We start from the raw sequence: 23,412 nt of genomic DNA on the forward strand, positions 1-23,412 counted from the left end.
CTAACACAAAACAGTCGATTTCATATAGTCGACTCAATCGAGTCACACCAGCTGCGTCACCTTGATTGCTTATGCTCATTCGCATAACAGTAAGCCTCTTGGATTTCGTCCAAAAAGCTTGGAGCCGCACCAGCTGTGCTGCTCTAGTAAACCCATGCTCATTGCATGAAGATAAGCCTCATGGATCATCCCATCGAGCTTGAAATCGTACTAGCTGCGAATTTTAGCAAACCCATGCTCATTGCATGAAGATAAGACCCGAAATTTCTCTATCGGGCCTGGAATCGTACCAGCTACGTTATTCCAGTCGAATCCATACTCATTGTATGAAGGTAAGTCCTAAAATTTAGGCCTGGATATGCATCGACTGCATCCCTCTAGTAATAATTCTCACTTAAGGGTCGCTCCCTACAATCATGTTCATTACATGAAGATAAGACCCGTAGGCTTCCTATAGGGCCTGGAAATGTACCAGCTGCGTATTTCCAGTACAAGCAATCTTGACGAACGAGTCGAGTGCTTAAAAGCTGGAACTTGACTTTATAAGGCCCCAGCAGGCTAAGTCAAAAATCGCCAGTTGCCAGGTTCGAGCCCGGGGACTCGAATGCTGATGAAAGCTAGTGTTGTATTCGTCCTAGAGTGATCAACTGACTCGACTTCTCGAGTATCTGGGCACATTAAGCATATATCCCTATGACTCCTACTCATCGCGTTGATCTGCTATCAAAATCATATTGTGAAACTGTTACTTAACAGTCAAACACTAAAGCATCAGTTCAAACATTCTCTGAGTCAAGATACTTCTCATTCGGAGTACAAGTCGATAAAATGCCAAAGTCGACAGCACTAAGCAACTGGCTCAACAGCAAAATGAGTCCATTCTTTACGGGAAAAGTCCCTAGTCAAGTTTTCGACTCAACTAGGCACTTGGGGGCTACTCACGTGGTTATGACTAATTACGTACTTGACTCGAGCATACCCGGTACAGCCCAGCTGGGGGCTCACAAGGACGCCTACTACGACTCCAGGAGTCTACATGCCAAATCTTGCGACTCAAGAGAAGGAAGATTAACTAGAGTATATTCCCTCGTTGTAACCGACTTGGACTCTACCTTAGACCTGGATTCCTGCATATATAAAGGATCAGGAGGGGGAGCCAAGAGGACACCCCCAACTTAGATACAAGTTGCCTAGACGCACTCATCGACTCTGTGCATCTAGACTCTGCGGCACCCCATTCTAATCGACTCAGCAATACAGATCCGACAAGCAGCACGTAGGGGTATTACCTCATCGAGGGCCCTGAACCTGGATAAATCGTGTCCCCTGTGTCCTTGTTAGCCGACGAGTTCGCCAACACACACTCGAAATCTTTCCTTGATACAAGTCCATCAATATGGACATTGTCGAAGTCACATCTTCGTCACTTCGCTGTTGACGGGTATGTCACCTACCATCAAAAAATTAGCGCCGATAAATCCTGAAATAATTCAGAAAAACATGACACTCATGTAAAGTCTAGGACTTGAACCTGAATAGAGGGTTGCTGGTTCCACCATAAGAATCAGACCAACTAAAGTAGGCTCGGTTCACTGTTTCCTGGTGTATTTGTGAGCACCGAAACGCGATGGTCTTTGATGGGACGGCAGCGAGTGCATTTAAGATTCTGCGGGTGATTAGACAGGAGAGCGCAGCCTAGAGGAGCGCCGGACAAATTAGAAGTGGGTTTATGTTTAGTGAGTTTGGTGTTGTAGTGGATGAGTGAAACTTGCGTGAGTAGTTGTTGTAATTCAGCCTTTGATTTCTAACCGCATCGCGGTCTTCTTCTTCAGTACTCGATGAGATATATATTCTAAAAGGAAAAAAAAAGACAGGCTGTATCATTGTGACGGTCATCTTTTCATGCATGAAAAAAAAAATCATCTTTTCATGCATGTGTCATGTCCGGACTGGGAGACTGTGTTCACCCGGACGCCCGCAGCACGCGCTACCTTTCAGCCTTCTTCTTTTTTTCGTACATCCTACGGACCGGAAAGACTTGAAAGCTCCAGAGTCCAGCTGGAAGACTGGAGAAAAACGTAAAGAGGTTGACTCAATTCCTTTGGGCCTACTTCAAATTTTCTTTTCCTTTGGGCCGACATATCAGGTTTTATTGTAGTATGGGTCGTGGAATATGGACCTCAAGGCCCAAACGTCTTGAAAGACCCAGCCTAATCCGCTCACGTATCAGCCCAGTCCGTTTGCTATGCTTGTCCCTGGATCACAGTCTCACCCGCACTGTTTGTCCTCTGCTCCTGGTCGGTTTCGGATGAAGCAACGCTTTGGTACAGAAGATTGCACGTGGTTTACAGAATAAAATAAAAATTATGCTAGCATGTTTCCTCCGATCCTAAATTATTGTCGAATTATTACATGTATCTAGACGTTTTTTAAGAATAGATACATCCATATTTCGACAAATTTGAGTCAAAAGTTTAACATCAGAAGGAGTAATAGTAATAGATTATCCTTTAGTTATATTTTGAATTAATGATTATATTAAAAAAAGCGGTGAAAAGATAAAACCTAGTACAATGGATTTTTTTTTTGCAAAGAGATCATCGCTTAATTAGTTAAGAGGAGACTCATACTTTTGTTTTCTTCATATCTTACTCCCTTTCATATTAGCAATTATCATGTATGATACTGTTGAGAGAAGCTGATCACCCTCATTGTATGTGCCCTTACATCAAAGATTTTGGATGAATCGAAAGTTACATCAAAATCTTTGAAGCCAACTTTTCTAACTGCGCAAATCACATTTTTCTTCAAGAGGTAAATGCATCGTCAGTCTATTAACTTGGCACGCATGTGCAGATTAGTCACCATACTTGTAAAATGCTAAATTCAAGTGTTACAACTTTGCACGCATGCGCGCGCGAGGTCAATACTACGAATTCGTATGTTTTGACGCTGATGTGGACGAAAACGATTCAATTTATTTACAAAGGATACCCTAAATTAATATGGAAGGGGGTAAATTATAAAACTGCGACGAATAATTTCTTTTCCTTCCTCCTCCAAATCTGCCAACCTCCTGCAGCGCCACGACCACCGTCATCGCCACCTCCGGCGGTGGCGGCCTCGTCGTTGCCACCATAGATGGCTGCCAGGGCGCTGATGGCGCACTCCACCTGCGGACAGACATCCCCTCAACTGCCCGCTCACCGGCGTTCCGAGGACCTCCATCCTATCAGCTCAGTGCCGGCCGTGGGCCCAATGCCACCACCGCCGCGCCCACCTGCACCATAGCCTCCCTGCCCCTTCTCTCGAGGAGCCGATTGATTATTTGGTGTGCCGCGCGACAAGGTCTAGTGGCCGGTTGGCGGCGGCGTTCATGGCGTCCTCGCCGAAGTCCGCAATTAGTGAAATCGGTTGACGCGAAATGGCAGGTGGGTGTAGTATGTGCTTTATCTTGAATTAATTTGAGAGGGGAGGGCCGTGGTGGTCAGTGTCGTCGGCAAAGCTCATGGCGGAGCATCTCACCGGACTTGGGGAAGACGGGCTCTGCTGGGCTTGGGGCTACTGTGGGTCGGACTTCTTGAACTCGAAGGCAGATGCCATGTCCGGTGAAGAGCACAGGCACCAGATGGCGCTGGCGCTGTTCGTCGACAACTTCCAAGCCTGATCGGCACCGGAAACCGAACTGTTCGACTCCTCGTCGGCTGCTTAAAAAAATTGCGAGCCGGCCGATGGTGCTCTGCGGCAACCTCAACATGATCGTTCTAACCGCATGTACAACCATGCGATGGCCACGACGAACGTGCAGTTGTTCTCCAGCAGCGCGAGCAGCGTGTCTCTGCGGCCGCCCGGGGCTCCCATGCGAGCGCATGTGCAGCTGCACAGCAGATTCCTTCACGGCATCGATGGTGTGGTGCCGCCGCCGGCCTACCTGCGGATGTCCGACAGCAAACTAAAGTAGTAGCATCTGATCGAGGAGCAGATGGTGTGGCAGCTGTATGTCAAGAGTGGGTGCATGGAGGGAAATTCAGGATTATGGGGTTGATGGTGAGAGCATAAAAGAGGAGGGGGCTATTCGCAGGATTTAATGGCCTGGCTTGGTACACTTAGTCCACGTAGGCATGCAACATCATCATCTGGACCAGCGAAACGTATTTTTGACCGCGAATGCTCAAACGTGCCAAGTTGTATCACTTGTTTTTAGCAATTTTCATGTACGATGACCAATCTGCACATCCGTGCCAAGTTGATAGATCAGCGGTGCATTTACCTCTTTCTTCAAATATCTCAGGTGACAAAAAAGTAGAAGACCAAATCTGCATAAGCTGAACTAACCTTGTAGGTTTTAGTGAGCCGCATGAGCCGCCCACCCCAGAGGGTGAGAACTTAATATCGTTGAACGCGTGGTGGCCGGGGACACTCCCCTCGCAAGACAGATTGTTGAACCATATTGTCAACGTTGTTACCTTTGTACAACAAATTGTGTAGAGTCGGCTTAATATACAAAACCCATTTTATCTGACTTGTACGCGTTAACTCTCCACTTATTTCGTAAAAAAAAACTCTCCACGTTCGTTTGCGTCCATTCATCTAATGGGCAGCTCGAGTGGTCTCGATTAATTTGAAGGGTATGTACCCATTGTTTGAAGAAAAAAACGACTTACTCTGTTGAGAACATCCCAACTAATGATACAACCACAGCCCCTACAGCACCTACACCTAAAGTACCGGAGATACATGGACCAATTACTAGAGCTCGTGCACGACAACTAAATTATCAGGTACTTTCGTTCCTCGGTACTTCATTTAATATTAATGAGAATATGCTGCTGCCTAAGATGGGTTCTTTTATGTGTTTTAGGAATGAAGAACCTAACTTGGACCTCAAGGATCAGCGTTGGACAGCAAACCATGAAGGTGGCAGCAAGGTAGCGGGAGGTAGCTCAAGTGATGATTTCAGAACATTGAAACCGCTGGATGAGAAGAAGGTCGCATCCTCTTCATCAATGGGATTTCGGCCAAGTGGAGAATTCCCCCTCCAATGGGTATCTATGGGCCAAAGACGAGGGTTATAACCTTACTTTATTGGACCTAAGGCCATGTAATAGGATCCAGCCAATTTTTAGATGTTTTCGTTGTGTTTTAGGAGGATTCCTAGGCCGTTTCGGAGTCCCTCAAGGGCCTGGCCGAAACCACCTAGTTCCCTCCTATTTATACTCCATGAGCCCCCCTATGGAGCCTTGGGTTTTGATTAGATAAAGTTTAGCCTTTGCTACTTTCGTGTAATCGCGTGTGTCGGTTAGACCACCTGTTTTACCGTCATCAAGACTCCAACTATACTGAGTATTCAGATTCGTGAACCTTCATATCTCCTATTCGCAATTTCAGATTGCTTTTCATCTTGTTCTTCGATTGCTTGCAGGAACAAAGACCTTCGTGGTCAAGTTGATCGTGCCCCCGCGGGATCAATAACCTTCTGGAGTTGGTGTATCAATCGCTAAGGCTCTGCCTCCTAGGTTGTAGTCAGATCGTCAATGTCACCTCCTACCAAATCGATAATTAGGTATCTCATCGAAAGATCAGGACACCCTCGAGGCTATCATACTCCCTACGATGCATAATAAGAGCAACTCTAGCAGTTACTGAACCCGAGCGATCCGAACTAACCGAGTTCGGATCAATCGAATTCGAGAATTCGGTACCGTCTCTATTCCGGCAGAATAGATACCGAATACCAAAACTGAACAAAAGAGAAATTTGAAACTTCGCGCGAAATTCATGTAAATACGCGGATGGTTCATCACGATTCACAATGCAGATCATCGGAGTTCGTCATCCATCCACATACTTAAGTTCTACAACATCTACTAGTTCAACATTTACCAAAAGTTAGCTAAATTAGAGGAGCAAACACCCAAAAACAAAATGCTCCTCGCCGGCCCCGCCGGCTTCCAGTGTCCTCGCCGGAATGCTTGCTTACTCATCTTGTCAGAAAGGACGATGACCGGGGGAGCTGTTGTCACCGGAGCCGCGGGAGCCGCGTTGGAGAAGTCGTAGGCGGCCGCGAGCGCATCCTCTCCTCTGTGGCGAGCCGGCGCGCGTCGTCTTCAGCGATGGAGTGGTTCGATGCCTACTTCGCGCGCGATGTCCTCAGGGTCGAACCCCGCCTTCGCCTCCCCAACTATCTCCACCGATGAATCGGAGGACGAGGAAGAGGAGGGCGGAGCCAACCCTCACCGGCGTGGGGTGGATGCCGCTCGAGTTCCCCTCCCCGGCGGCGTTGTAGGGGCTGTCGGTGAGGTCGTCCCACCACCCCCACTTGCAGGCTCCCCGCTTGCGGCCAGCCTCGGACTGGTGGCGTCAGGCTTCTTCCTCGGCGATGATGAGCCGGCCGTTGGTAGGGTTTCTGTGGCCGCGGGGACCAACAGTTGGACGCGCGGCGAGCGGCGGAGGAGATCGGGGGCCGCATTTTGCCGAGGAAGCTCGCTGGAAATGGAGTGGGTGGCGGTGGCGGCGGCAGAGCGGGGTGGATTGCGGCTGAGGGAGTTCGGAGTTGGAACCGGAAAACCCCCGTCGAACGCTACATGTAGTGCACAGAAACGAAGCGATTCGGTGACCCGAATTAGGTTTTCGGTAAATGGGCTCGATTCGATATCTGGTCTGGCCCATTTTTTGGCCCAAAATTGAAAACAGAGTTCGGATCGTTCGGGTTCGGTAACTGCTAGAGCGGATCTAAGTGTCGGAGATTTAATACAAAATCATAGGTTCTCATCGGTTGCGGTGAGCAACTCATGCAGCTATTCAAAACCTACAAGGTTAGTCCAAGTTGTACAGGTCTGGTCTTGTGCAGTTTCATCACGAGAGATATGGAGAGATTTCAAGACAGTGATGACGAATCTAAAGGTTTTTACTTCAAAGAATCTTGATGTAACTTATAATTCCATTTGGGTTCTTTCTCGTCAGTTTTTCTTTCATTTTTTCGATACTTTGTACTCTGTTTATCAATAAAACCAGCTGTTTCTCTTAAAAAAAATGTCGGGAATTTAATACAAAATCAGTAGAATTTTGAACTAAATCCCCGTACTTATTATGGATCGGAGAGTACATACTTACTATCTGGACCACTCGAGCTAGCTGACCTACCTTCCAATACGTACACTCTCCGGTATACAATTAAGTACAAGTACATGGCAGGAATACGTCAATATCGGTCGTGCACAGCCAAATTTCTGACCAACTAGTCGCAATTGGCTGGACGTACGGGTCCACTGCGGTGGACTCGCGGCTTACGGGCACCCGTACGCCCATAGTTTAAGTGCAAGTTAAGCTCGCTCTGATCCGATGATGGTGCGCACGTACCAAAGATGGAACCCTACCATCTCATCCGCTACCGCCTCTTTTGGAGCGACGCAGCGACTACTTTAGTGGTTCCGTAAAGTTTCTTCCCCTTCCCCTTCTCTCTTTCGCCGATGCATGCAAGTCGATCTAACAAAGTACAAACCATGCCAAACCTTTTCGTTGGATCACGAGGTTGACATGTCCCAACCAATCAAAAGTATCCGATCCATGCTCATCTGCATGAGTTAGCTGCAGCAGATCGATGCAGATCAAGGATTTTGTTAGCGAGGATCGATATGCTTATCTTAACGAGGGATCATCAACCACTTGAAATCGCCGTGCAACTCCTAAAAAAGTTGTCTGTACGGATCGAGCTCCGGAACTAACATCTAGATCGATCTTGTGTATGTGTGCAACCCGATGAGTTGACCCAGACGCTGAGTGCCCATGCCCGGGTGTTTATCTCGGAAAGCAATGACGTGGCAATCAATCATCTGCAAGTCTGTCGATAAAAGGGATACTTTTTTCTTTTTGAAACTGAAAAAAGGGTACATTTTTCGACCCTCGATCGGATGCCATGATTGGGATCGATGGGCCAATTTAAACAATGAAGGAATTTATGAAGGTTAACAGGTTGACAATGACATCAATTAGGGAGAACGCAAATCAGACACTACTTGTGGTACGTAGCAGTATAATATGTAGCCCATCCATGCATCCCAGAACAGCCAAACCTTTTTTGTTCTTCTCCAAATTCAGCCAAACTTTTGTCTGGTAGGTCAAGAGAGTCTATGACGCCGTGCAGCCCGTGCTGCATCTTGCAGGAGGTGCATGGCATTTGACCTAATCATTCGATTAACTAGCTCGGAGAAAGAGAAATGATATGATCACCTCACAATCAAAGGGTTAGCTGCCACTGGCTTCGTTAGTTCCTGTGTTTAGTTAGCTGTTACCGTCCGACCGAATGATTATGGCATCTGCTTGTTCCAGGGAGCAACGGTTCAGTCAGATGGATCTGAAGAACAGAAGAACATCGTACCATGGGATTCAATCATGTCATTCAGCAGCGCATTCCCTTCGTTCCGCAAACAACTCACATAAGTTTTTCTGTTTCGTTTCACAAAACAACTTGTTTTTCTCTTGTTTTTCGCACCTGGCTAATAATAGTTCACATCCATTTAATGCTTATCCAATATGAGTGTCAGACGATACTACTTACGAAAGTTGTCTATCAAAGTGCACAAATCTATATGAGTAAGCAATGGCGAAGAATGTTGATAATTTTATTTCAAAGCACACAATGAATCGGTTGTACAGATGGACGGCATGCAGGGTTCGTTACAGATCGATGGATCAAAACTCAACAGTAAACACATACACGCACTGACAGACACAGTGATACAAGATGAAATTCTCGGAACTAACAAACTACAAAGGGCGATCAGAATCAAAATTACCACTACTATGTACCAATTCGTCAAGAACCGCGGCAAGAAGAAGGGAGGAGAACACCTGTTCATTCTGACCCCTATCTCCTTGCGTTATCTCCTTACGTACACGCAAATGCGTAGGCGATGGACGGCATGCCGTTCGATCGATCTCGATCAGTGCCCCGGCGGCGAGGTGGGGTACTCCGGCGTAGCGGGCACGTTGCCGTGGGGGTTGGTGTTGGCCTTAGGCTCCGAGTAGTCCGCCACCGTCGACACCATCCCGCCGGCGCCCTCCTCCTCCTGCAGCAGCCGGGTGGCGCCGCCGCCGCCGAGGGGCGAGCGCCACCGGCGGCCGTAGTGCCCCGCCGCCCTCATCACCTGCACCTTCCTCCCTTCCACAATCACCACCGAACCTGCATCAATTCCATCCATCCACGGCACACACGCGCGATCGAGCGTCAGTTAATCTTTACCTTGTGGCCGTGTATCGATCTTGCGTGCACGCATGTAGAATTGTAGATACGCTTTACCTTGTGGGAAGGAGAGGGCGAGTAGGAGAGCCGCGATGAAGAGGACGGCGAGAAATCTCGGCGTGGCCATAGTGGCCGGAGTTGAGATGGAAATTAGTGGGGTGTCTGTTGGCTATGGCGAGAGAGAGGGATCAGCGAGGGAGAATGGGAGATAGGATCGAGAAGGGAGAAGAAGACGATGTGCTTTCGTGGGCTTTAAATGAGGCTTTCGGAGGCTTCGAAGCCGCCGGGGTCACTTGCGTGCGCAGCAGGCCTATTTTAGTGTGCCACTGCCAGCTGGGATCGGAACAGAGGGGGGGGGGGGGGGTCATCTTTTAGAGCGTGACGAGCGTCTCACCCACGGCTACTTGCCATGTAATCATTCTAGCTTATGCGGAGAATAGGAAGAAGGGAATGTCAGCTTCCTGCTGAAGAAACAGGTAAAAGGCTGTTTCCAAGAAAAGTCGGAGCAAAAAAAAGGGTCCTGGACTCCTATCAGAGAAGATATCTCTAAAACTTGGCCAAAAAAAGAAGATATCTCTGAAAAAACATGTTTGGAGAGAGAAATAACACGGCTTGTTGACAATGTTTTTACGCAGCACACGGTGAATTCTCTTAATCTCGCTGGCCTTATCCATTTTTATCAGTAAGATTTATTATATGTGTTGAGTAGTGTCACTCTAGCGGTGCCTCCACCTCCGCACGTTGCTCCACTTGTACGATGTAATATATGAGAGCCTGAGTATGGCAGCACCTCACGGTGCATTCTCCCAATCTTCTGTCTCTCTAACTCTCTACATGGTATCAGTCGCTGGGTTCTAACTGCCCACGATCCCACTTCCGCTGCTCCATCTCGCCATGACTCCGACTTCCTCCCCTGCCAGTCGCGGCCGCAGCCTCGCCGCCGCGTTCGACGCCGCCGACGCCCACGTCCTCGGCTCCCCTGGTCTTCACTCCCCCGCTGCCCGCCTTCTCTCTTCCTCCACTAGCGCCGGTGCGGCCCCCGCTGCGGGCGCCCTGGGTGCGCCTGCTCCCAACCGCCATAACGTCGTGGTCATTGGCGAGCGCGTGCCGCTAGTCCTTCAACTCTAGCCGCCCAACTACACCCCCTGGCGCCTCATGTTCGAACTGCTCCTGCAGCAGAACGGGCTCACCGATCACCTCACCGGCGATGCTCAGCCCCACGACCCCGTGTGGCTCCAGGACGACGCCCTCATCGTCTCTTGGATCTATTTCCGTGTGTCGCTGGAAATTCTCGGCCTCATCATCGCCCCCGCACCGACCGCGTCCACCGTCTGGCAAGCCGTGCACGGCCTCTTCCTCGACAACATGGAGATGCCGTGATCTACATCGGCAACGCCCTCCGCACCCTCGAACAGGGCGACTTGCCGGTGCTCACGTACTTCGGCCGCCTCAAGGAGTATGCCGACCAACTTCGCGATCTCGGCGAGCCCCTCACAGATCGGCAGCTGGTGATGCAGATGTTCCGCGGCCTCGACGAGCGCTTCCACGTCTACATCCCGATCCTCACCGGCCGGACGCCCTTCCCCTCCTTCCTCGAGTGCCGTGCATTCCTCTCCCTAGAGGAGACTCGCAAGTTTACCGCCCGGGTCTCCCACAACACCGCCCTCCACGCGGCAGCCACCAACAGCAACACCGGCTCCGGCTCCACCTCCAACAACCGCAGTGGCAAGAACAAGGGCAAAGGGAAGGGCAAGCAGCCGCAGGGCGGATCCACGCCGGCACAGGGCTCCAACCGCTCAGGCACGTCGACACCTCCTCTACCTGCGCCCAACACCAACCCCTGGACCGGCCTGGTGCACGCGTGGCCCGTGCTGTGGGGTCCTCATGCTCCTGGATCAGGGATCCTTGGGCCCCAGCCCCTGGCGCCGCCCGCGTTCGCTGGCTCCTCGACGCATGTTCCAGCGCCGCCCGCGTACCCTGCTGCCCCGCCTCCTGTCCCAGCTCCTCCTGCACCTGCCTGGGATCAGGAGGGTCTTATCCAGGCCCTCAACGCCCTCTCGATGCAATCTGCGACGCCGACGATGGGCGACTGGTACATGGACACCGGCGCCACTGCTCACATGACCTCGGATCCTGGTATGCTCTCCACTCTCCGCCCCTCTACGAGTTCTCGCATTGTCCTTGGCAACAGTTCCTCGCTTGCTGTTTCGCACACTGGTAGCCTCTCCATTCCCACGTCTCCCTCCCCCCTCACTCTGCACAATGTTCTTGTTTCTCCCTCCCTCATCAAAAACCTAATCTCTGTTAAATGTCTCGCTCGTCAGAATCCTGTGAACGTTGAGTTTGATGATTGTGGTTTTTCTGTCAAGGATCGGCGCACCCGGGAGGTTTTGCTCCGATGTGACGATTCCGATGATGATCTGTACCCGCTCTGCCCCAAGCCGCACCTCAGCCTTCACACCGCCACGGTGCACGCTGATCTCTGGCACCAACGTTTGGGTCACCCCGGGGGCGAGTCACTCTCTGGTGTTCTTCGGCATGTCGTGCCTCGCCAACCCGCCACCACCTCTCATACTTGTCACGCATGTCGCATAGGCAAAAACACTTGTTTACCTTTCAGTTTGTCAAACCATGTGTCCCTTGTTCCTTTCAGTTTAGTTCATTGTGATGTTTGGACGTCTCCTGTATCTAGTGTTTCTGGTTTTCAGTATTACTTGTTGTTGCTCGATGACTATAGCCACTTCTCTTGGACTGTACCCCTTCGCCACAAGTCCGATGTCTTTCTAGCGATCAAACGGTTCCATGCCTTCCTGCAAACACAGTTCCACCTCCCCCTCCTCACCATACAGTTCGACAATGGCCGCGAGTTCGACAATCTCTCTAGCCGGGAATTCTTTGCCGCTCACGGTATCCAACTTTGCATGTCCTGCCCCTACACGTCCCCACCGAACGGGCGCGCTGAACGCACTCTTCGCACTCTCAATGACATCACCCGCACCTTGCTCTTTCATGCTTCCATGCCTCTGCGGTTCTGGGCTGAGGCTCTGGCCATGGCCACTTTTCTGCTCAACCATCGTCCCTGTCGTCCTCGCCAAATCATCACAACGTTCGAGCTTCTCTACGGCGTGCCCCCTGACTACACTCAACTACGCGTGTTTGGTTGCCTCTGCTATCCTAACACTCTCCCTACTATGCCGCACAAACTTGCCCCGCGCTCCACTGCGTGCAACCGGTGCTACGACAACTCCACCCATCGCGTCATCATGTCCCGCCATGTCCACTTCGATGAGCAGATCTTCCCTTTTGCCGCATCCCAAGCCACACCACCTCCCCCCCCCACCCCCATTTCCGCTTCCCAGGCGTGGCCTCCAACCCCTGCCGCGGCAGCCTCGTCCTACCGCGCCCCTGCCGCGGCAGACATTTCCTGCCGCGCCCCTGCCGCGGCAGACTCCCCCCAACGATCCCAACAACCCACTTCCCCGCCCAACCACTCCCCCATCACACCCCCTGATGCCTCACCTGCCGCGCCAGCTTCTCCTGATCCTGCCGCCGCTCCTGTCGCACCCACACCAGCCCCGCTCCCCACGCACATAATGCGCACCCGTGCCCAATCGGGCATTTTCATGCCCAACCCCAAATACAGCCTGACCATCTCCACCACTCCTTCCTTCTCCCCGCTCCCAACCTCTGTGCGTGCAGCTTTGCGAGATCCCTGTTGGCTAACCGCAATGAAGGACGGCGCTGATGGCGAACCGCACCTGGACTTTGGTGCCTTGACTGGCAGGTGCGAACATCGTTTCTGGCAAGTGGCTGTTCAGACACAAACTTCGGCCAGATGGCAGCCTCGACCGCTACAAAGCGTGATGGGTTCTTCGCGGCTTCTCTCAGCGGCCGAGCGTCGACTTTGACGAGACCTTCAGCCCGGTCGTCAAATCTGCCATGATCCGCACCGTCCTTGCTGTGGCTGTTGCTTGGGACTGGCCGGTCCACCAGATGGACGTGAACAATGCCTTCCTCCAGGAACGCATCTACTGTCAGCAACCAGCCGGCTTCGTCGACGAGCGCCACCCCGACCATGTGTGCCTGCTTGATCGCTCCCTGTATGGGCTCAAGCAGGCGCCTCTCGCGTTGTACGACCGCTTCACGGCACCTCTGCGCTCCATCGGCTTCTCCGTCACCAAGTCGGACCACTCCTTGTACGTGCTCCGCCGAGGTGCTGACACGGCGTTCCTGCTCCTCTACGTCGACAACATCGTCCTCATGGCCTCCTCCGACAACCTGCTGCGCGCGGTCACCGCCCAGCTCAGCTCTGAGTTCTCCATGAAGGACTTGGGGCCACTGCGGTTCTTCCTCGGCATCCGTGTCTCCAGGAGCTCCGCCGGCTTCTTCACGACCAAGCACAGTACGCGGAGGACCTCCTCGAGCGTGCCTGCATGACCGTCTGCACGCCCGTCTCCACGCCGATCGACGCACGCGCCAAGCTGGATGCCGACTCCGGCGCACCGGTCTCCGACGCGTCTGAGTACAGGAGCCTCGTCGGGGCTCTCCAGTACCTCACGATGACACGCCCAAATCTCCAGTATGCCGTGCAACAGGCGTGTCTCTACATGCACGCTCCCCGGGAACCTCACTTGACGCTGGTGAAGCGCATCCTGCGCTATGTTCACGGCACCACGACTCTTGGTCTGCATCTCCGCCGGTCATTGCAGCTGGACCTTGTCGTCTACTCCGACGCCAACTGGGCCGGGTGCACCGACACTCGCCGCTCCACTTCCGGGTATGCGGTGTTCCTTGGTGATGCACTGGTGTCATGGTCGTCGAAGCGCCAGCCCACCGTCTCCCGCTCCAGCGCCGAGGCAGAGTACCGCGGCGAGCTGCTGGCTTCGCCAGCTCCTCGGCGAGCTCCATGTTCCCCTCAACCGTGCGACCGTCGTGTACTGTGACAACATCTCCTCTGTCTACATGGCTGCCAACCCAGTTCACCATCAGCGCACGAAGCACATCAAGCTCGAGATTATGACGAAGAGAGAAGGTCGCGCTCGGCCAGCTCCATGTCTTGCATGTGCCCACGACGCTGCAATTCGCTGACATTATGACGAAGGGGTTGCCGGCATCCACTTTTTCTGAGTTTCGATCCAGTTTGTGCATCGACAATCCGACGCACGAACTAAGGGGGGGGGGGTGTTGAGTAGTGTCACTCTAGCGGTTGCCTCCACCTCCCCACGTTGCTCCACTTGTACGATGTAACTTGTACTCTATATATATGAGAGCCTGAGTATGGCAGCACCTCACGGTGCATTCTCCCAATCTTCTGTTTCTCTAACTCTCTACAATATGGTTAACCAATGTTGTCTGTTTTTGTGTGCAGTTTTACAACAAAGTGTAAGATAATTTTACACAATACAATTTGGCGATCGCAAGCTGAAACCGTGGGCGGTGCTTCCGTGGACTGGATGCATGGTGGCGGTGATCTGCCACGGTGAATTCGGCTTGCCAGGATCTGTTGCGGATGGGACATCCCTACTACCTTTAGATCGGGTTTGATTCGGTACGATCACTAGATGATTGGCGAGGCCTCTCATAATGGAGTCGTCTTGTCAAATCTGTTGTTGGTCTCATTTGGCAGACATTCCTTAGTCGCCACAAGAAGTCAGGAAGTGGATCGAGGTGTGACGATGACGGAAAGCGGGATGGTATGGGACCTTTTCTATTTTTAGCATCTCCTCTAGCAGCATCCGGCTAGCGAGATGTCGCCGGTAGGTAGATGGGATTGATGACGGTTTTCGTCTTTTGTTACAAGGTTTGTGATAAGTTTGTAGACTTACTGTCGAGAGGCATACTGTCTTGGGATTTTTTATTTTTTGGTTGACATGTGCGACATTTGTCTACTTTTGTTTGATATTTTTGGTAGATAACATATGGTTGTGTGCATCAACCGATGCAGAGGCTGGGTCTTTCCCTTTTAGAAAAACAAATGGACAGAGTTTGAACTCACAAGACTCTAATAAGATTGACACATGTATCCTGAGAGCATTCAAATATGCAACTTGAAATTAGTACATTTCAATTCTCTAGCATCACACGACACGAAAGGGTGAAAATGTCACAACGCTTCCTACCACTGCCATAATGACATCAACTATGCTATACCTGGCGCGTGAGATTGTTTACAAGCATGATCTTTTTCTTTTCTTTTCTTTTTCTTTTAACGGAGATCGACCGTCTTTTCTCCAAAAAAAATAATGATCTTTTTAATTTTGGGTTAGTTGGATCTATGCCATTATAATTTTCACCGGTTGGAGATATGCCATTACAAAAACTTGACTTCGAGAAATGCCACTCTAACTTTTTTATACCTCTATTCATGCCATTTTCTCCAATACCGGCACGTATACTATCTAAATACATATAGACATAGGTCTATACGAACAATTTTTTTCCCATCCCAAGTCAAACAGTTTTATTTCTCTTATTCCCCACGCGTTCCTCATATCCCGTCCCCAACAGTGGACTCATATTACTGTGTTTTATTTTCTGTAATTTTTATAGAATTTTGGGCCAAATTTGATTTTTTTTTTACCTTTATGGCGCCTGGAAGACTCGAACGTACTGCTGAACGTTCTAAATAGGGGTATTATGGTAAATACTGTTGTACACGCTGAAATATATGTATTTTATGAACCCTTATTGGTCCTAAGTGGACAGAATGGCATTGATAGAGGTATAAAAAAGTTAGAGTGTCATTTCTCCAAGTTAAGTTTTTGTAATGGCATATCTCCAACCGGTGGAATAGCGAGTGGCATAGATCCAATTAACCTTTTAATTTTTTGTACTATATTTTTTAACATTTTTTGTATTTGTCCTTACCAAGAAATTATCCTTCAAGCAGACAGTGGAAAGAAGAGATCGGAATTCAATTTGTATGTACTCCGTAGCATTTATGGGGGTGCACTGGTGCGGTGCAGTGGACCAGACACCAAACTTTAGGTTCGAGCATGATTCTCCAACCTTCATAAGGCAACGTTTCGGGAAATTATGCCGGGCCGTTTCACTTGCAGAGACCAGCCCAATTTTGCTCCTTTTCAGCATTAGCATTACAACAGGCCCAGGCTACAAATTGTGATGCATCTTCGAAGCCCCAAGTGCAGGAGTCGGCCCATAAAACATCGCATGGTTTCCTCTTCCAATACGACCTCGCCTCTATGGCTCTATCGCCGCCATCGGTCGGGTTTTGATGCGGATGGATTCACCCCTGTTCTCACTGAATTTACTCGCTGAGTAATCATGTGTCAGGGGACACAATTTTTTCCCACACTCATCACCCGAGGGTAATTGAGTACCGAGGGCGAAAATACCCGTCATCCATGGCGCACAAACAGATATACTGAGCACGGCGGCAGTTGCAGGACGAGCAGGCGAGGCATGGAGGTGCGTTGGACTGTCGGCCGTCTTGAGTGGACAAGGTCTAGAAGCGGATGAGAGCGCGAGGCTTGGAAGCGGCCGATGCCCTCGTCTGCCATGGCCCATAAGATAAGGTGAGTCTTGTTGTAACAAAATTAACTGTATGCGAAATCTTGCCCCCCTTTCATTGATGTTGTGCATCGCCGGTGACGCCGCATCAATGCTCACCAATGACTAGAGGTTGACATCGACTGATTTAAAAAATTGCATCCGCCTGCTGACGTATATCCAATCCTAATAAATATCGATCTCTAAACAAATAAAACAAAATCCGGCTCAATTCGAATACCGACAAAGTTATTGTTAGACCGGCTCACTCATGATCCTGTGTTCATGTCTATCAACTTCGTTTTTTCTATCAGGTCTAGGATAAACATGTTTGACTCCAAATCTAACTCTCTTATGAGTCTAAGTGTAGCCCACACGCATATTTGACATACAATTTCAACACCAGTCATCTCACACATTGTCATTTCTATAATAGGAAAAAGATACTCCACAAAGCCTCATTATTGGCTAGCCGAAATGCTGCAAATATTGTAAGGAGGCCAGCTTTTTCCAGCACCACATTGTTGCACTCAGCTTGGACACTAACCACACTCAGCAACGCATAACTAAACAAAGCTTTACGGATCTAAAATGAACCATGAGGGTCCTCCACTTTCCATAGGATGTTTCAAAACGTCTCCACTGCTGCGGCTATGAAGAAATTGCAGCCACCGGTTCTCATGCTTGTGCATGCCCCACTACGGATGATCCACAGACCTCTGAACGAAAATATCTGGATCTTGGCAGTCTAGTGCATCATGCATAGTTCACACAAAAGATGCAACATACGTATTAATTACTACTCCATTTGTTACTAAACAGGATATAAGAAGTTCTAAGTTTGTGCTAAGTCAAACTTCTTCAAGTTTTCGCATAAAAAATATATAAACTTTGATCAAGTTTATAATTTTTTATCAACATTTAGAACTTCAATTAGTTTTATTAAATCTGTCATTGTATTGATATTGTAGATCTTAGTAGATTTTCTAAAAACTTGATCAAACTTGAAGAAATTTGACTAGGACAAACATATGGCTTCTTACATTTAGGAACGAATGAAGTATATATATCACTATTGAAATAAGAAATTGTGATCGATGCGCATTTCAATTTACAATACATGCATGTACTATCTTTGTATATAGTTCATTTGACATTAAAAATAACAAAATTTTGAGAATTAACCAAAAGGATAAGGCAAAAAAATTGGACAATGGATGGATTTTATTGGTCTGTGCTGCCACAAAACGGGATGCAAGTATCTCTCGACTTGCGCATTGCTAATGAAAAAATGATGTAAAAATACAAAAGAAACACCTACTGTTGACAAACTTTATTTCTTTGTTTCCTTCCAACACATTATGGATTTTGAAGATAATATTGTAAAGGTTTTGCTATTCAGAAGTCGCCGGTTTCTTAGTTAGAGATCAGTCGACTTGCTTGGGCGTTTGATCTTAATCAAACGACAACATATGGGAGAAGGAGGAGCGGGGATGACACACATATATTATTCCAATGACTCTAATGCATCAACTTAGATTTAAACCCTTTTGCTTAAAAATCAGACGACCGCGATATATAGTCACACCCATATTGTAAAAGATGCTAGAATAACCTACATACCAAGCTCTAGAAAATAATCATGATGACTTGGTGCCTACCGAAGGACAGGTGTATGTTGACATTGAAAAGCCGTCCCATTTGTTCTGACAGTGATCACCGCTAAGTTAGAGTGTTAGCTAGTTATACTTCCACTGGTTACAGGACGGGCATTTCCGTGGTTATTCAGACAAACAAACAATTCAAACATAATTGTAGTATGTCCTGCAAAACATATACAACAATGATCCTATACCAATGCTTTTGACTCTCCAGTTACATAGTGTTTGTCTTTTTTTTTTTTGCCGATAAGTTACATAGTGTTTGTCAGTGCCCCAAAGATAGTGAAAACAAGTTCCCAAACAAATCAATTGCTAATTTCAAATGGATCGATGAGATATGGACAAATGAGAGCACTCCAACAGCTAGTGGAGGGGGAGAAAGGCAGCTAAAGTTGGCTACTGTCTAATTCCACTGGTTAGACTTTGTGAATCGCAATGACCTTTTTGACTTTGGTTCCTAAAAACGAGTGATCTAGGTCGCATGACATGTGCCCATAAAAGGGGGATCCAAGGCATCAAGCACGACCAAGGACAAGTGCAAGGCAGGCACATGAACCCAACAGAGAGTTGAGAGAGAATCCTTTGAGGCAGTAGCTAGTTTCAGTGCATGCAATGGAGAGAACCTCAGCATCACTCTGCCTAGTGATCACCTTGTTGGCATTCTACTTCTTGGTTCCCTCGAATGCTATACCTCTCTCAAGTAAACTTCGCATCTCCCTCAAGTAAACCTGTTGTTCTGGTGTAATAAGATCTGATCATTCCTTTCTGGTGTGTTTAGGAGTGCAGAAGCTGGTGGCTTTGCAAGAGAACAGTGAGATGCTATCGGTTGAAGAAAGCACTCCAAAGCCAGAGGTATGCTAATAGAGGCCATGCTAATATGCTAGTACGTCCTAAAATTACAAGATTTCTTTGGTTCAACTTTTTTACAAGATTTGGAAGACTAATAGACTATATACCGTAAGATCTTCGCACATGCATGGAACACATGGAGAATGTTCTTCTTTTTGTCGAAGCTATGGCAGGAGCTTGATTTTCCCTTGAACATAAGCATAAAAGAGTTGCCCAGTTAACTGAAAGAAAACTGGACGAAAACCAAATTATGTTTTTCCGTATCACATACGGCGTAACTATATAAGATTCAGACGGTTTTACCATTTGGATATATAATGAAATGGCATGTGCTCTGTTGTTGAATAAGTGATCATTTCTGATGTGTGATATATATTTCAGCTGGAGACGGGAAGAGTGGTCCCGGTGGACGACGAGGTGATGATCGGCGCGAGGATGGCGCTGGAGACGCAGGACTACGCGCCCTCAGGCCCGAACAACCACCACAAACCACCTGGCTGGAGCTGAGCAGATCGAGCTCGGGTCAGCACTTTGATCGAGGTTTTCATCGCTGGTTTAATTTAGTAAATCATGCGCGTTGTGTTGTGTGTGCTCTTCCATGATGATGTGATGTATTATTGATGTGTGTGGTGTGCTGCTCACAATCTTCATTTAGTCAGTAAGTAAGAATGCATATTTAGTTATTACAGTGAGCTGTATGCTTGGGATCGCAAAAGTTGCTGCTACCATTGTAAGGAACTAATTAAGATTCATGCATGTCTAATTGAGATATGATGGAGTTAAATTCTGGTGGAATAATTACTAAAAAACCTATATCTGGCTCGTTTTCGTGTTGTCGAGAGAAACAGGTTGTGTTTTATTTTTATTTTATTTTTTTCAGAGAGGAAGCAGAAACCGGATTTGTGACACTTGTTTACCATTATATTATACTTACAATACTAAAATAATTAGCCAAAAAAGGAGATCTGATGATTAATTGTTAGCAAAAAATTGTTCATCTCAGAAACATCTCTCTCTCAAAAAAAACTGAAACAACAACAGCGACGCACCGAGCGAGCATCAAGACTAACTCCATGGCATGGCCCAGCCCAGCCCAACAACAACCAGCGTCGAGCACCTCCGTCTCCATGGCATGGCCCTTGCCACTCTCATCGCCGGCGCCGCCACCGTGCACCATATACGGCAGCTCCACGCCCACGTCATCACTTCTGGCCGCCTCCCGACCGTTGGCCCCATCCTCCTCCCCCGCCTCATTTCCCTGCCCTCCCCCGACCTCCAGCTCGCCCAGCGTCTCCTCCTGTCCCTCCCCTCCCCGCCCCTCGCGCTCTACAACCTCCTCCTTCCCCCGCTCGCCTCCTCGCTTGAACCATCCGCCGCGGCCCGCCTCTTCCTCCACCTCCGCCGCAGCGGCCTATTCCCCGACGCCCACACGCTCCCGCACGTCCTCAAGGCCCTCGCGGGTCTCGCCCCGGGCTCCCTCCCCCTCGTCGCCTCCACCCACGCGGAGGCCATCAAGGATGGCCTAGAGTGCGCCGTGGTCTACGTCCGGAACGCCCTCATGGCCGCGTACTCTTCCTGCGGTCATCTGGCGGGCGCCATCCAGGTGTTCGACGAAATGCCGCGCCGCACCGTGGTGTCCTGGAACACCGCGCTCACTGCCTGCGTGGACAACGACTACCACAGCGGTTGCGTCGGCCTGTTTTCTGCAATGGTAGAAGCTGGGTTCCATCCCGACCAGACCACGTTCGTGTGCATGATGTCCGCAGCTGCGGAGCTGGGCAACCTACCGCTTGGCAAGTGGGCGCACGGGCAGGTCGTCGCAAGGCGGTTGGACATGACGCTTCAGCTTGGCACAGCAACAGTGAACATGTACGCCAAGTGCGGCATGGTAAGTTATGCGAGGCGCTTGTTTGAAAGGATGCCAGCGTGGAATGTCTGGACTTGGAGTGCAATGATCATGGGGTTTGCACAAAATGGATTGGCATGGGAAGCACTTAAGCTATTCGAAAGGATGAAGGGTGCATCCATCGCGCCCAACTATGTCACATTTCTCGGGCTGCTCTGCGCATGTAGCCATGCTGGACTGGTCGACGAGGGACGTCAGTTCTTCCGTGAAATGCGGCATGTATACAGGATTGAGCCAATGATGAGACACTACAGCGCTATGGTTGATGTCCTAGGGCGCAACGGTCGCCTCCAGGAAGCTTATGACTTTGTTATGGACATGCCTGTCGAGGCTGACCCAGTTGTCTGGAGGACATTGTTGGGCGCCTGCCAACTGCAGAGCTCCAAGGACTGCATCGACATTGTCAGCAAGGTGCAGAAGCGATTGCTTGAGCTGGAGCCCAGGAGAAGCGGGAACTATGTGATGGTCGCCAACATCTACTCTGACATTGGGTCGTGGGATGAAGCTGCGAAGGCGAGGAGGCTGATGAGGGAAGGGGGGATGAAGAAGATGGCAGGAGAGAGCTGTGTCGAGGTTGGGGGGCAGGTGCATTGCTTCATCTCCGGAGACGATTCTTGCCCTGAATATCATGGGGCTTTTAGCATTGTCCATGAATTGGATCTCAACATGAGAAAATGTGAACCTATTGACGGAGTTTCGCTTATCGACGTTCACTGAGTACATAGCGTGCAATGACAGCTTATTGCATCTGCATCTGCGCAGAGCCTTTCATCCACCTTACTCTATAACCAAACAGCCAAGTGTTCTTGTTAATTCCTGGAATCACACAAAACAGGACCTGGTGTTCCCGTTTTTTCTGTGAATAACATATTAATTTGCTCTTTTCAACAGAATTATGGCATTCTTTTTTTCTTCTGTGAAACATTTATTACCAAATTAAGGTTCTTTCTTCATGCTGCTCCTCTCCCCCTCGTTCTCCCAACCCAAGCATTTTACTCCACTTGTAATGGACCCATATATAGGTATGTGCAAGAAAAGCCTCAACACATGGTAAATATGACATCAAACTTTCTACAGGAGACATCCTACTCACTATTAGACGAAGCTACAAACACTGCCGTCGGGAGAGTAAGGACCAAACCTATACAAGAGATTTTCCGTACCTATGTTTGCTATATAACCTCATATACGTATGATCACATTTCCCCCAGAAATAGTACATTTTACGATACCATAATTTTGTCGGGATATCTTCCTAAACACAAATATACAATTATTATGAATGGAAGGAGTATTTCACAATACCATGATTTTCTCAGGATATTTTTGATATAAACAAATATACAAAATCATAGTTACAAAATCTAGCTGGCCATGTAATGACCCCCACCTATTAGAACATTGTAATTCTATCGAGTTTTGAGAGAGAGAGAGAGAGAGAGAGACTTTGGACACAAGAAAAGTATTCCACTAAATTTGATAATTCCATACTTCTCTAAAAAAAAATGTACTCCCTCCGTTCCTGATTATTGGCGCCGGAAATTTCGCAAAAAAACTCTTACTATTTCCCAAAATCGACTTGCAGTCCACGTTCTACCAAAACTTTTGCAAAAAAAAACCCCTGTAGTTTTTCAAAATCAATGCGCAGTCCACATTCAATTGAAGATGTGTACTACAGGTTGATTTCATAAATTAATAAGGTTTTTTTTTCGCAAAATAACCGACGCCAATTAATTGGGAACGAAGGAGTATTACGTTAAGTTTATATTGGTTTCCTATAAATACTCTAGACATAGGAAATGTATTCCGTTAAATATGGTACCCAATCTAAGTCAAAGGATCCTAAAAAAAATACTTCCTTCGATTCTTGTACTCCCTCCGTTTCTTAAAAAATGGCATATTAGTTTTTTTAAGAAAAGGCTTTGACCACAAATTACTATGCCAATGTGTGGTTTATATGACATAAAATTAGTATCGCTAGATTCGTTATCAAAGTACTTTATGATACATGTGGTTTCATGTCATATAAACCATACTTTAATATAGTAATTTGTGGTCAAAGCCTTGTTTTAATGAAAACTAATATGACATTCTTTAACGAACGGAGGGATTATCAATTTTGCCCAAAATAGATGTACTTATTCGTAAAAAGCGTCTAGATACATGTAATATTTCAACAAGAATTACGGGACGGAGAGAGTGAGTGCAAAACAAATTCATGCCACTTATTTTGGGATGGAGGGAGT

General features: G+C 48.4%; 4 protein-coding genes across 4 annotated transcripts; 3 read left to right on the forward strand and 1 right to left on the reverse strand.

Annotated features, from left to right (window-relative positions):
• Positions 1–8,593: 8,593 nt before the first annotated feature.
• LOC104584676 lies at positions 8,594–9,576 on the reverse strand. The gene is made up of 2 exons (XM_010239854.3): positions 9,299–9,576; positions 8,594–9,181 (listed from the first exon to the last, which is right to left on the reverse strand). Exons 1-2 carry the CDS (start codon positions 9,366–9,368, stop codon positions 8,943–8,945), a joined length of 309 nt encoding a protein of 102 aa, XP_010238156.1. The 5' UTR covers positions 9,369–9,576; the 3' UTR covers positions 8,594–8,942.
• Positions 9,577–13,674: 4,098 nt separating this feature from the next.
• On the forward strand, positions 13,675–14,184 carry LOC106866724 (uncharacterized mitochondrial protein AtMg00810-like). The gene has a single exon (XM_014902390.1). The coding sequence runs from the start codon at positions 13,675–13,677 to the stop codon at positions 14,182–14,184; it is 510 nt and encodes a 169-aa protein (XP_014757876.1).
• A 4,729-nt stretch (positions 14,185–18,913) lies between these two features.
• LOC100834251 lies at positions 18,914–20,073 on the forward strand. The gene is made up of 3 exons (XM_003578060.4): positions 18,914–19,111; positions 19,190–19,263; positions 19,642–20,073. The coding sequence occupies exons 1-3, from the start codon at positions 19,024–19,026 to the stop codon at positions 19,765–19,767; spliced, it is 288 nt and encodes a 95-aa protein (XP_003578108.1). The 5' UTR covers positions 18,914–19,023; the 3' UTR covers positions 19,768–20,073.
• Positions 20,074–20,323: 250 nt separating this feature from the next.
• Positions 20,324–22,081, forward strand: LOC100834551 (pentatricopeptide repeat-containing protein At2g36730). The gene has a single exon (XM_003578061.4). The coding sequence runs from the start codon at positions 20,339–20,341 to the stop codon at positions 21,881–21,883; it is 1,545 nt and encodes a 514-aa protein (XP_003578109.4). The 5' UTR covers positions 20,324–20,338; the 3' UTR covers positions 21,884–22,081.
• The last annotated feature ends 1,331 nt before the right edge of the window (positions 22,082–23,412 follow it).

Source organism: Brachypodium distachyon, chromosome 4 (genome assembly GCF_000005505.3).
Source record: "Brachypodium distachyon strain Bd21 chromosome 4, Brachypodium_distachyon_v3.0, whole genome shotgun sequence".
Lineage (NCBI taxonomy): Eukaryota > Viridiplantae > Streptophyta > Magnoliopsida > Poales > Poaceae > Brachypodium > Brachypodium distachyon.

Excerpts from the sequence above, each read along its gene's own strand:
- LOC104584676 (XM_010239854.3), bottom strand. The coding sequence starts at position 9,368 with ATGGCCACGCCGAGATTTCTCGCCGTCCTCTTCATCGCGGCTCTCCTA. Across the intron at positions 9,182-9,298 it reads CGCCCTCTCCTTCCCACAAG|GTTCGGTGGTGATTGTGGAA; the intron begins GTAAAGCGTATC and ends GAATTGATGCAG.
- LOC106866724 (XM_014902390.1), top strand. The coding sequence starts at position 13,675 with ATGACCGTCTGCACGCCCGTCTCCACGCCGATCGACGCACGCGCCAAG.
- LOC100834251 (XM_003578060.4), top strand. The coding sequence starts at position 19,024 with ATGGAGAGAACCTCAGCATCACTCTGCCTAGTGATCACCTTGTTGGCA. Across the intron at positions 19,112-19,189 it reads GAATGCTATACCTCTCTCAA|GAGTGCAGAAGCTGGTGGCT; the intron begins GTAAACTTCGCA and ends TGGTGTGTTTAG. Across the intron at positions 19,264-19,641 it reads AAAGCACTCCAAAGCCAGAG|CTGGAGACGGGAAGAGTGGT; the intron begins GTATGCTAATAG and ends TATATATTTCAG.
- LOC100834551 (XM_003578061.4), top strand. The coding sequence starts at position 20,339 with ATGGCCCAGCCCAGCCCAACAACAACCAGCGTCGAGCACCTCCGTCTC.